General features: G+C 42.6%; 1 protein-coding gene across 1 annotated transcript in view; it reads right to left on the reverse strand.

Moving 5' to 3' along the window:
• Positions 1-833: 833 nt before the first annotated feature.
• Positions 834-13,858, reverse strand: part of LOC148044741 (cathepsin Z-like) — a 16,172-nt gene continuing 3,147 nt past the window's right edge. Inside the window, exons 2-6 of the mRNA XM_087720516.1 lie at positions 13,268-13,431; positions 9,842-10,021; positions 4,052-4,202; positions 2,303-2,465; positions 834-1,128 (exon numbers count right to left, since the gene is read on the reverse strand). Of these exons, the coding sequence (XP_087576642.1) occupies positions 1,015-1,128; positions 2,303-2,465; positions 4,052-4,202; positions 9,842-10,021; positions 13,268-13,431 (772 nt within the window). The 3' untranslated portion in view covers positions 834-1,014. The remainder of the gene's footprint in view (positions 1,129-2,302; positions 2,466-4,051; positions 4,203-9,841; positions 10,022-13,267; positions 13,432-13,858) is intronic.

Below are 13,858 nucleotides of genomic sequence, written 5' to 3' on the forward strand. Positions count from 1 at the left end.
CAATTTAGTCTAGTAATATTAATTAGTCAAGGAGCTAACGATGACACTGTCCTCTTTTCGAACTGGACTGAGTCAAAAAGCTGGGTAAGGCTAGCAACAAGGGTGTGGCTTAACTAATTTTAATCAGACTCAGCCCAATCCGAAGGGGGACAATTTCAACCCATGCATGGATGCTATCTCTACCTCTATTGAGAACTAATATAAAGGTAGGCACTAGAAAGGTGAGGGCTAACCCTATGGGCATGTAATAGGAAAGAGAGAGAAAGCATCCATTAAGAGAAAGTCAATATAAATCTCATCCTTTTGGCTCCACTCTTTAATTTGCCAACTCCATCCCCTAGATTTTAGAGGCATCAATTTAAAGGTGATTCAGCTGTTTTGAGTTTATAAAACACTCTGCCCAGACTCAAATGTAATCTCATTTTGCCAAAGCATAGATGACAACTCATAAATACTTTCAAGAAGAAAGCAAATTTTCTGGCATTTATTTTCTGTGCTCCCAATGAACAGAGGTCCATTTGGGAGTGGATATTGGTAGCCTAGCAGTTAAGATGCTAGGCTTGTCAATCAGAAGGTTGGCAGTTCAAGACCTAAGCACTGCATGATGGGATGAGCTTCCATTACTTGGTCCAACTCCTACCCTCCTACCAGTTCGAAAGCATGGAAATGCGAGTAGATAAATAGGTAGCACTTCAGTGGAAAAGTAATACCACTCTGTGTGCGTTGGTGTATAGACATTCTGGCCACATGACCACAGAAAATGTCTCTGGATAACACTGGTACCCACAACGGAAACAGAGACAAGCACTTCTTCCTAGAGTCCGACACAACTGGACGGGAGAAGCGTTTATCTTTATTGTTCAATGAAAAGAAAACTTGAATTGTGGTGATATTCCATCAGCAAATGCTACTCAATAGCACTGCTTCTTTCTTAAGAAGAGCTCATTTTGCAGGATAGTTTCTTTTATATCAAAGTCTCCAAAAGCACCAGTCAAAGAAAGTGCAGAGGCAAATTCAAAGGAGTATTGGGTCTCCATAAGCACACTCTTCTTCCAAAGCCAAGTTGTAATATTTTCCTTTTCCATCTTTGTATCCGCTGGTCACAATCCGAAACCAGCCACGTTCTCCCTGAAAGACATAAAGTTGCACATATTCATGTAAGAACATTAAGTTCTTATGCTAAGGTAGCACCCCAAAAATATTTCAAATCACGAGCTGTGTGTAAGATAAAATAAAGCAATAGCAATAGCATTTAGGCTTATACACCGCTTTACAGTGCTTTCACAGCCCTCTCTAAGCGGTTTACAGAGTCAGCATATTGCCCTCAATAATCTGGGTCCTCATTTTACCCACCTGGGAAGGATGGAAGGCTGAGTCAACTTGGTGAGATTTGAACTGCCAAATTGCAAGCAGCCAGCAGTCAGTAGAAGTAGCCTGCAATACTGCACTCTAACCACTGCACCACTGAGCAGTTGGGTACAAGATATAAAATGACGTCTAATCCAGAAGTAATTTTTCCTAAACCACAATAATGAAATAACATGACTTACAACCACAATTGGGACCAGAATTTCCATTGTTAAGTGAGTCACTCTGATTCTACAACCTTTTTGCCATAAATCTATTACGATAAGCCAGTCACTGCAGTTGTTAAGTGAATCATGCAGTCATTAAGGGAATCCAGTTTCTCCTATTGACCCTGCTTGTCAGAAGTTAACTGGAAAGGTCACATGATCACAGGAACTGCAACCATTGTAAATAAATGCTGGTTGCCAAGCACCTAAATGTCCGTCACACAACCATGGGGGATGTTGTCATGGCCACACGTGGGAAAATTGGTCGTAATTTTAGTGCCATTGTAACTTTAGAGCCGAGGTGGCACAGTGGTTAGGGTGCAGTACTGCAAGCCACTTCAGCTGACTGTTATCTGCAGTTCAGCGGTTCAAATCTCACCGGCTCAAGGTTGACTCAGCCTTCCAGCCTTCCGAGGTGGGTGAAATGAGGACTCAGACTGTGGGGGCAATATGCTGACTCTGTAAACCGCTTAGAGAGGGCTGAAAGCCCTATGAAGCGGTATATAAGTCTAACTGCTATTGCTATTGCTACTTTGAATGGTCACCAAATGTATAGTTGTAAATCGAGGACTATCTATAAAGAGTTAACTAAACCCTACCCCTATATAACGTTGGTACGTTTCACAGCTGGAATGCTCGTAGCCTGCCTTACCAAGCAGGGAACTTTATCCACCCAGCTAAATCCTTAAAAAGTAATAATACAGATGGATGTGTCATGTCTTCCTTACCCAGGGGTCTCCCCAAGAGTTCCGGACAATCCAATACTCTGTTCCATTTTCTGTCCCCCAACCAGCAACAGAGACGATGTGGTTTATTATAGGCAAGATCCTAAATTCTTCATACAGGCCTCCAGTGTATGCATCCAGTTTGGAAGTGGCCATGATCCCACAACTCCATAAAAACAAAAGACAAAAATGAAACCGTAGGATGAAAACTACCAAAACAAACAGCTTTAGACCTCATCATGAAGACCAAGAACACTCTCCAGCCACAAAGCCTGATTTGGGTCAGATTTAGTGGGAGCCGGTGTAGTGCAGCAACTAAGGCTGGGACGGCGAACCTGTGACACACAGAGCCCTCTCTGCAAGCATGCGAGCCGTCACCCCAGCTCAGCATGTGCGCACGCCAGCTGGTTTTGGGGTCTCTGCCATGCATTCATGAGAAGCAAGGTGCATGCGGGAGATGCATGCACATGCGTGGGGGAGTCACATGCACATACATGGGGCGTGGGGCGCATGGGGGCATGGCACACACACATGCATGGGGAGGGGCGCATGCAGGGGGTTGCACGTGCATGCCTGAAGCACCCACATGGTGGTCGCACAGGCGTTCATGGGGGGGTGTCAAGCGTGGGGGTCGTGCGTGCATTATGGGTGTGCACACATATGCTGTCGTATGCGCATGCATGTACTTTTGGCACACAGCGATGAAAAGATTAGGCATCGCTGAATTAAGGTATCAGACTGACTAAGTCCATCCTTAGCCATGGGAACTTTGGATTCTGGATCTTTGCAAGAAGGGGGAAAAAAGCTGGGTTTGTCACTGGAGAACAATATGTACTTCTCCTTACAGTTTTCTTGACAACAACATAGAAAAGGTTTCTTCTACAATAGTTTTATTCTTTCCAACTTGTTGGGATATTTGAAAAAAAATACATAAAAAGATTCCCCCTATTAGCAGGATATCACTTGAAAAACTGACCAAAACAGGACCATATTCAGTGTGACTCATCTTAGGCAGAAAGCCATCTGGGTGACTTTGGGCCAGCCCCTCTCTCTCAGCCCCAGGGAGCAGGCAATGGCAAACCCCTTCTGAAATCTTGCCAAGAAAACTGTAGGGACTAATCCAGGCAGTCTCCAGCAATCAACACTTATCCAAAGGCATCCTACACCAAAAAGTATAACAGATCAACTGAAATAATCAATTACGCGCACGCTTCTGCAATATTACTAGTGGTGGGTTTCAAAACTTTTTCGAACCTACACTATGGGTGTGGCCTCCTTTGTGGGAGTGGCTTGCTGGCCATGTGACCTAGTAGGAGTGGCTTGCCAGCCATGTGTTTTCTTTCTCTCTCTCTTTCCTTCCTTTTGTCTCTCTATCCCTTTTCCCTTTTTTTCTTTCATCTCTCTCTCACTTTTTCTTTCTTTTTTCTTTGTTTTTTTTCTTTCTTTCTCTTTTTCTTTCTCTCTTTCTGTGTGTGTGTGTGTGTGTGTCAGTGGTGGGTTTAGAAATTTTTTGGAACCTCTTCTGTAGGTGTGGCCTGCTTTCTGGTGGAACCTCTTCTAACTGGTTCGGTAGATTTGGCGAACTGGTTCTACAGAACTGGTGCGAACGGGTAGGAACCCACCTCTGAATATTACCTAGACCATTGTTTTTTCAACCTTGAACTTTAAGATGTGTGGAGTTCAACTCCCAGAATTCCTCAGCCATCTTATCTTAAACTTGTCAAGGCGTGAGAAACGCTTTCATTGCGTTACCTGATGGGTCCATTTGCATAGATTTCCGCCTTCATTTTCTCTCGGCCGCTGAGAGTTCCATAATCTCCCACTTTCCAGAGGGTGTAATTTTTTATCACGTGGCATTCCCCGAAGGTGGTACACGTTCCACATTGGTTAAATTTCTTGCACTCTATGAAAACCAAAAAGAACTTTCGCACCAGAAAATTGCCTCCCCCCCCCCCTGAAAGATGAGAACAATGAAATGCTGTCCTGCTTGTTGTATCTCAGGAAGTGATTTTTCATCCAGGAATCACCACCTACTTGGCTTCAAAAGGAATCAACCCTTCCACATTTAAAGTGGCAAATATAAATATAGCAAATAAATAGTTTCATGTAAAAAGCTTAAAAACTGATGAGGGTCAGTTTGGTGCAGAGATCAAGGTATTAGACTAGAAACCAGCCAGATTAATATTGATGGATTATATATATATATATATTTGTCAGTAAAAAAACCGGCTTCCGGGGCGGGACCGGCTTCCGGGGCGGGACCTTGCCGATGGTGGCAGCTTAACGAGCTGCCCCCAGGTTCCTGGCTGCGTTATCTGCCTAAATACCTGGTAGATAAACTCATTCTTCAGGCAAAGAAGATGAGAGAGAGATCCAGCTGGCAAGAGCTTTTCTTTGAAGTTTGCAGCTTTTTTTTTTGCTGCGAACGGAAGGGGGGCCTACCGAAGGCTGAATCACACCTCCGAGCCAGGAACTTCTGCGGTAACCACTACGGCGCAAAGTAAGGAACCCCCGCTTAGGAAAATTTTTGATATATCTATTTGAAATTAATACAAGCAGAGCCCGTACCCGAGAACCTTATCTGTCCTTTTTTTTTAATTTTTCTAAAAAAAGAAAGAGCTTTCTTTGTGCATCAGGTTACTAAAAAAAAATAAGTTCCTAAAATGGCGGATGCCACATTCTTAACTGTCCGACAGAGAGAAAGATCAAAGGAACAGCCAGATAGCATTCTCTGACTAATTAGTTTTGTTTCTCTTTCTCTTCTCTTCTTTGAAGAGCTTCCAAGATTTTTTTCTTATCAACTTTTAAAAGCTGTAAAAGCCTCCTTGTTAACATAGAGACATTCTAAATAGAGATGAATATGAACTGTTTCATTACAATGCTAATATTTTGAAACTTGCTTTGTTACAATGCTCTTTTCCGAAACCTTTTGAAAAACTTCTAAGAACAAATAAAGGGGGGACTTAATACTTTCTTCTCTCGCAAGCTACACAACGGGCCAGCAGACTTTGAATAATTGTTGAATAATTGTTTGAAGAAAAGAAATAATGGCATCAAAATCAAAGTCGGGGAGACGTCCTTTTAGGAATACACCTCACGCACTTGGCACAAAGTTGCAGCTTTCACCCTCTACGCCCCCTACTGGAGATTTGCTAACGAAAGAATTTTTTTTTGAGACTCTTAGAGAATTTAGAGAGGAGATAAAGAAATTTAATGCAGACTTATATGATAAGCTTGATACTAGGATTACCAAAACAAAGGACGATATGGTGGAACTTGTAACTGTATTGACAGAATATGTTGCTGGAATGGAAGATAAGCTAGAGGTTCTTGATGAAGCCAACACTAACTTGACATCCAAAATTGAAGTGGTGCAACAAAAAGTTGAAAACGCAGAAAAACAAATTGTTATGATACACTACAAACAGATGGAGCTTGCATTAAGAGTCAGGGGGCTGCGTGAAAACGAACAGGAGAACTTGAAGCGGATTTTCTCAGAGGCCTTTAACCGTCTGGTGGGAAGACCGGGGATCAACTTTGACTGGCAGATCGAAAAAAATTATCGCATTAACTCTTGGCTGGCAAAACAGAGACAACTTCCTCGAGATGTAATTATATATTTTACTACAAGAGAGTCTAGAAACATGATACTACAAGAGTCTTATAATACCAGGCTACAAATTGGCGGACAGGACTTGATTGTCTTGAAAGAAATACCACCCCAAATGCTAAGAGCCAGGAGAGATTATGCTTTTCTAGTGGAAGAACTCAGAAACCGTCAGATACAGTATAGATGGGATGTGCCATTTGGTATTATAATTACATTTGATAAGCAAAAATATCGCCTCAATTCTGTATGGGAAGCCCGAGATTTCTATCACAAGACCCTGAAGGTGGGACACCCCGAATCATCTGGATCTGGAGAAAGACTACGAGAAGGACAAGATAAACAGCAAATCACACAACTACCAGACAGAAAGCACCATTTCCTCCTTCCGGAAGGGCAAGAGACCAGAGAACAAAGACCTAGCCGTACGACTACCAGACGAATGGGAAAACAAGGCAGACTGCAACAACCTCAATAATCATCGGCCATTGATCAAGGAGTTATGTCTGAACTCTTTACAGAAGAGAAAGAAAATATTTTACTATCTCAAACAGTTCAAGAACGATATAATTTGTCTGCAAGAAATTCATATTAAATTAACTGATCTAAAATATCTGTTCAACCTCGAACTTGGTCAATATTTTGTGACCTCTGCTACGCAAAAGAAAAATGGTATAGTTCTATACTTAAGAAAAGACATTAAGGCTGAGCGAACTGAAGCAGATCCCTTTGGAAGATATATCGCATTAGACTTAATTCTAGAAGGGAAAAAGACTTGATGGACAACTTCGAATTTTATACAAATCATTAATGATTTATCTTCTAGGGTGAAGAAGACAAAGATTGCGGCGAGGGTTCTCTTGGATCTTAACCCAGTCTGGACGGAATTGGGAAGGGTAGTGCAGACAAGAAGGTCTTGGAGGTCGAATGGGAGTTTATTTTGATATGAAAAGTATATTAATGATTGTAAAAAATTGCTATCTGAATACTTTGTTCTGAATCTGAATAAGGGTATATTCAGGGAATTTGTAGGAGATGTAAGTAAAGCATATATGAGAGGAGTACTGATGAATTTAAAAAATATATATAGACATAAACAAGGGCAAAAACGAAGAGTTGGAAGAGGAAACCAAAAGAAAAATTTGAAATGTATCCAAATTGTGTTATAGAGGAAGGAGGTACAAAGGGGACAAAATTAAGGGTTTAGAAATAGACAGATACTTAGATAAAGAGATAAGGCCCCTAGTTAGAGAAGAGTACAGGCAAAAGTTGAATCAACAAATAACTTCTGGGGAAATCCTGCAGGTAATCAAACAATTAAGATTAGGAACAATGTAAACTGCTTAAAGTTTGTGTAATGGTAAGAAGCTGAGTTCAATGCAGAGATTTTACTGACTTTTTTTCTTCTCTTTCTTTTTTTCTTTTCCCTTTTTTTTCTTTATTATTATTATTTTTTAAACTTTCTTGGTTTTAATACATCTTAGACTGTGTTTGATAAAAAGCTATACCGTGTACGGGCTCTGGGAAGTCGGGAGGGGGGAAGGAAGGTGGGGTCATAGGGGGGAGGGGGGGAGGGGGGAAATATAGTATGTGCCAGATTTTAAAGTAATATGATTGCACTTGTATACTGTTGCCTTTTTAAATTTTAGTGTAAAAATAAGAAGCTGAATATATCGATAGATAGTAGAAATACACCGAAGGGAGGAGCAGAGGGAAAGAAGAGGGAGGGGTAGAGAGGGTGGGAGAGAGGATCGGAAGGAGGGTGAGATGGAAGGGAGGGAGTGTATTGGGAGAAAGGAGTGATAGAGGGGGAGGGGAAGTAGGAGAGGGGAATGTTGGAAGGGAGAAAGGAAAGTTGGAGGGGGGAGAAAGAAAGGGTGTATGGAGGGTTGAAGTGGTATATTGGTCTTGTATTTTGGGGAGTATTTTTGACAAAGATGGCTGTGTTTATTGCCCAATGTTATATGGCCCCAGTTAGGCACAGTATGTATGTGACTGTATGAAATGAAAATGGAAAAATGAAAATAAAACATTTGTGTTTGTGCTGATAAACCTACCTACCTACCTACCTACCTACCTATCTCATATATATATATATATGTATGTATGTATATGTGTGTATATGTATATGTGTGTGTATATGTATGTGTATGTGTATGTGTATGTGTATATGTATATGTGTGTGTGTGTGTATGTATGTATGTATGTATGTGTATATATATATATATATATACACACATACATACATACACACACACATACACACATATATACATACACACACACACACACACACACACATATATATATGAGATAGGTAGGTAGGTAGGTAGGTAGGTAGGTAGGTAGGTAGGTAGGTAGGTAGATAGATAGATAGATAGATAGAGATAGATAGATAGATAGATAGATAGATAGATAGATAGATACATACATACATACATACATACATACATACATACATACTGTATTTTTTGGAGTATAAGATGCTCCAGACTATAAGACGCACATAACTTTTTTGAAGAGGAAAACAAGAAAAAAAATTCTGCCTCTGCCTACCAGCATCCATCGATATTCATCTGGCTAGCATCCTTACAGCAAATAGCAAACAGCCTGGTCAGCTTCAACATGTTATCGCAGCCTGATTTAGCATGAACAGCTGATTGGCTGGTTTTAGATCCGTTCCAGGCTGCAGGATTCGCCACAGCACATCATTGCCAATCACCGCCTCCATGCGTTGCATTTTTTGCCTCTAGGTTTCGCATTTTCAGCCAGTTCTAGGCAGCGATCATCCCCACCACCTGGAACCAGCTAAAAATGAGATGCCCGGAGGCCAAAAATGTGATGTGTGGAGGCCGAAAATGTGATGCATGGAGGTGGCAATCAGCGGCGATGTGGTATGGCGATCCCTGCAGCCTGGAACAGGTCTAAAATGGAGCATTGAGACGCCAAAAACATGACATGCGGAGGCCAAAAACGGCCAAAGGGCCGTAGGTGGGGAATTGGCAAAATTCGATGTATAAGATGCACCACAATTTTCACCCACTTTTAGGGGGAGCGGGGAATGCGTCCTGTGCTTCAAAACATACGGTATATATCTTTTAATGACCTTTTAATCCCCTTTATTTTGTGTGGAGTCAGGGTGACCAAATTGAGCTGAACGTTTCCTGGCCAGATGCCCTTCCTGACACCTATGTGGAGTTCACAGCAGATATTTTTTTTCTTTAAACATATATTTCAATATATATAGGCTATGAGAGCCTATCTGAAGAAAACAAGAAAATATAATCTTCTTAAACACTCTATGGAAATGGTCTCTATATATCTTCACCAGATGTTTTTGACTCCCAAGATGTCCTAGGCTGCAAATTTGTGTAAAATTTCTAATCGTTTTCTTGAGTCCTTTTTTTTTTGTCTTAGATGTATATCCTGTTTTGTGCATCCCAAGGCACCAGGCATACCCAATACTCCTACCTCCTATATTCCCAACAACAGCCACCCCATTAGATGGGTTGGGCTAAGAGTGACTGGCCTAAAGTCACCCAGCTACTTCCAGGCCTAAGGAAAGTCTAGCACTCAGAGCGTCCTGGTTTCAACTCTAGCAGCTTAATCTCTACATCAAACTGGTGGGAGAAAGCTATTCCACAGATACTTTCAAGAGTGGCATGACTCAGAAAGCTTGGTATCTATGATAGATCTAAAAACGTGGAGACCTTTGGTATCATATAAGCCTCCCCTGTTCTTTCTAACCACCTTACAAAGGAAGGCTTCATCAGAGCTGCTATGGCTGGCATGGAGATGAAGGCCCCCTGGAGCTGATTCATATCTGCAAAACTTCACATTAACACATGGAAATCCAAGGATGGAGATGCAGAGGTGAACATATGTTCAAGTTGCAGCGGGAAAGAGTTAAGATCAGGGCTGCCCCATTCTCTCACTTTGGTCTTTTGCCTGGTAGTTGTTGCAGGTCTCATCAGGGATGCCATGCTGGTGAGCATACGCCCATACGCCCATGTGGTCTCCACCATGACAGCTCCCTGCCTGGGCGCAATCAATGACATTCTGAACTGAGAGGTAAGCAGAAGGCCAGGCGCCTTTCTTCTTGATGTTGATGCGATCTGAGAAGAAAGAAGCAGATGTTTGGTGTACGGCATGAGTTGGGGTCTTCAGCAATCTGGACTTTGCGGGGTTCTTTCTTCTGGGGAAAAAGGGAGCAGCCAGCCTTTGGGGCATAAGGGACCCATTTTGACTTTGAAACTACCGTATTTTTCAGAGTATAAGACGCACCAAGATTTTGAAGAGGAAAATTTTTTTAAAAAGTTTTTGCACTCTGCAAACTTCCCCAAAGCGGCCCATTTTTCACAAAAATGGGCCCATTTTTTTTAAAAAGGGCATGAATAGCCTTTAGGAGACTTGTAGAGTGCTCCTGCCCTCTCCCCCCAAAATGAGCAAAAAATGGCCCTTTTTTTGCAAAAATGGCCCTTTTTTTGTTTAAAAAGGGCATGGATAGCCTTTAGGAAGCTTATAGAGTGCTGCTAGGGGCTGGGGGGGGGGCAAAAATGGACTGATTTTTTTGCTCATTTCTGCCCTCCCCAGTCCCAGGAGCTCTCTGAAAGCCTTCTAAAAGCTATGCACAGCCATTTTGGTGAAGGGAGTGGCGTTTCGGAAAGCAAAAACTGCTGTATTCAGTGTATAAGACGCACCCAGATTTTCAGCCTCTTTTTTGAGGGAAAAAGGTGCGTCTTATACTCCGAAAAATACAGTATGTCCAGGTGAGCTTACAAGATAATCATCCCAGTGACATCCTCCCCTGGGGTACTTGTTGGGGCCTTTGTGGGACCATTCCCATGATGGCAAGCCTAGGAAGGGACCAAATATTCACCTGCCTGATTGAAGGCCCCCCCTCCTTTATTTATTTTTAATAGGAGGTAGGGCTTCAATCACACACCTGCAACCAAATTCATCAACCTTGTGGCCCACGGGCCAGATGCGTCACATGCTAGCCATGGTCACCTCCATTTTAGCGAAAGGAAAAGAGTCACGATATGTCACATGACGACAATGTGATGGCGTGAGTATGATACCCCTGCTCTAATTAGCAGTTGTCTGCAAGGAATATAAATCCTTCCATCCTCCACTATCCTGTCAGAGCCGAAGAAGCTTCTCGGATGAGAAGTGAAACGTCTTCAAAAGAAAAAAAACAAGAAAGTCCAGTTGCCTCCGGAAAAAGCACCTTTGGGACAACCATGACCTGGAAGACTGAGAATGTCACTGATGATGGCCGCTTGCCAATTGGCATGAGTTACAACCATAATTCCAGTCTCGATTATGACTTAAGTCTTAAGTTGAGGACTACTTGTATCTTGAGCACCCTTTCCCCATTCTGGGCTAGGGGACGACAGATGTACAGAGTTCACTTTGCACAATTTCACAGCAACAGACTTGCTCCGAATTCTTGTAGCCCAGTCATTGGGAGGGCACCCTAGTGGAGGAAAGTTGCTTTGCAATAGACCAATTTTTCTTTATCACGGAATTTAAAACATCTTGGAAAACAAGGGGAACCCTGTGGGACAAGGAACTGTTTGTGGTTATCATGGGAGCTGGCCATAGACCAGGGGTGGGTTCCTGCCAGTTCCAACCTCTTCTATAGAAGAGGTTACACAAATCTACAGTGCCGTTTAGAACCGGTTCCAGCTCCCTCCCCCCTGCCCGTCATCAAGATGAAGAGCAAGAAGATGAATTCTGGGAGTTGAAGTCCACAAGTCTTAAAGCTGTCAAGTTTGAACACCCCTGGGTTTTTTTTTCTAAAGGGTTAGGGGTGCAAGGTCTTGTAATTTGACAGCTTTAAGACTTGCGTGCTTCAAATGCCAGAGTTTCTGAGCCAACATTTTGGTTGCTGCTAAGCAAGAGCATTGTTAAGTGAGTTTCACCACATTTTACAAGTTGGCCATGCCCACCCAGTCACATGACTGTCAAGCACTCCAACTCGGTCACATGGCTAGCAAGCCACTCCCACAAAGCAGGCCACACCTACAGAAGAGGTTCTAAAAAAATTTGAAACCCACCACTGCCATAGACCCAATGCTGCATATAGCACTTAGCCTTATATACCGCTTTACAGTGCTTTGCAGCTCTCTCTAAACAGTTTACAGAGTAAGCCTATTACCCCCACCAATTTTGGGTCCTCATTTTACATGACCTACCTCGGAAGGACGGAAGGATGAGTCAACCTTGAGCCTGGTGGGATTTGAACTGCCAAATTGCAGGCAGCCAGCAGTCAGCAGAAGTAGCCTGCAGTACTACACTCTAGCCACTGCGCCACCGAGGCTCATCTCTCTGTTCCTACTCTTTAACAGGCACTGATAAATCCCATCCCAGATTACATCAGTTACCTTTGAATCGAACAGAATTCAGCTCTTCAGACTAGGCTTGGGGAAAAGTTATAGAAACGGGAGAACTGGTAGAAATTGGAGGCGGCTTAATGGAACAGAAAGATGTAGGAGAAGGAATGGCAGAAAAGGGAGTGGAAAGAGGAATCAGTTTAGAATCTCTAAAAGGTAAAGGTTGCCCTCGCACATATGTGCTAGTCGTTCCCAACTCTAGAGGATGGTGCTCATCTCTGTTTCAAAGCCGAAGAGCCAGCACTGTCGGAAGACGTCTCCGTGGTCATGTGGCCTAAATGCCGAAGGCACACAGAATGCTGTTACCTTCCCACCAAAGGTGGCTCCTATTTTTCTACTTGCATTTTTTACATGCTTTCGAACTGCTAGGTTGGCAGAAGCTGGGACAAGGAACAGGAGTTTACTCCGTTACTCAGCCCTAGGGATTCGAACCGCCAAACTGCCAACCTTTCTGATCGACAAGCTCAGCGTCTTAGCCACTGAACCCCCACATCTCTATTAGAATCTCTACATAATCATAAACAGACTAAGTCCAGCCTCTCTTCAACTTCGTTGACCTTTATCTTACACCAACATAGTGCAATTAGTTGAGTAGATTCTTGTGCATAAGCATGTTGAGTAATAAATTACTTTAATTGGAACTTCACGTGTGGTTTTGATCTTTGAAAACCCAGACGAAAGTCAACCTGGGAGCCAACCCATAGAGCAGTGGTTCCCAAAGTTAGCAACTTTAAGACTTGTGGACTTCAACTCCCAGAATTCTCCAGCCAGCAGAGCTGTCTGGAGAATTCTGGGAGTTGAAGTCCACAAGTCTTAAAGTTGCCAACTTTGGGAACCACTGCCATAGAGAAAAGCATTATTGACTAAGGTTAAACTATAATAGACAGCAAGGGAGCCTCCATATTCAGGCACAGTGCATCTTTTTAAACGAGAAGACAAGGAGAGCATAGAACAACCACCTACCTGCCAGAGCACTGGTGCTGCCATGAGCCCAGCATGATCCACAGTATTGGGGAATGTGCTGGTTTCGAGTGGCGCTCGCATAATTGACTCCATCTCTATTTCTCCAGTCCCAACTCTTGGGCAGATTTGAGACATCCAAATATTCATGAGGACGAGGATAGGTTCTGTTAAGAGGAAAGATGAGAATGTCAAAAGGGAGAACCTACTAATACTTTTTTTCCCCAAGGGGTGGTGGCGGCAAAGGGGAATAACGCATTCTAGCGTTGCTGGAAGATTTTACTCATTTTTTCCATTTAGCTGACAGCTGTGTCTAAGCTTCTCGTGATTCTATTGTCTTCCAGACATGCAAACCAATAACCAAAAGTTACAATATGTATGGGGAAGTTACTCAAAAGAGAAAAGTATCAAAGACCAAGATGTGACACAAACAAAAACTGTGTGTTTTGTGAAAAATCAAAAAGGAAACGATGTGAGTCAAAGAGGGCCAGCAGGCACAGACAGGAAAACTCTGGTCACCCCGTGTACTATCAATAATGAAATTACACTTCATCATCAGCATCATCTTATGATTGCACCTATGTCAGTGGTGGT

This window comes from Thamnophis sirtalis, unplaced genomic scaffold, assembly GCF_051295495.1.
Source record: "Thamnophis sirtalis isolate CommonGarterSnake01/CBP01778 unplaced genomic scaffold, rThaSir2_p1.2 scaffold_7, whole genome shotgun sequence".
NCBI classification, from domain to species: Eukaryota; Metazoa; Chordata; class Lepidosauria; order Squamata; family Natricidae; genus Thamnophis; species Thamnophis sirtalis.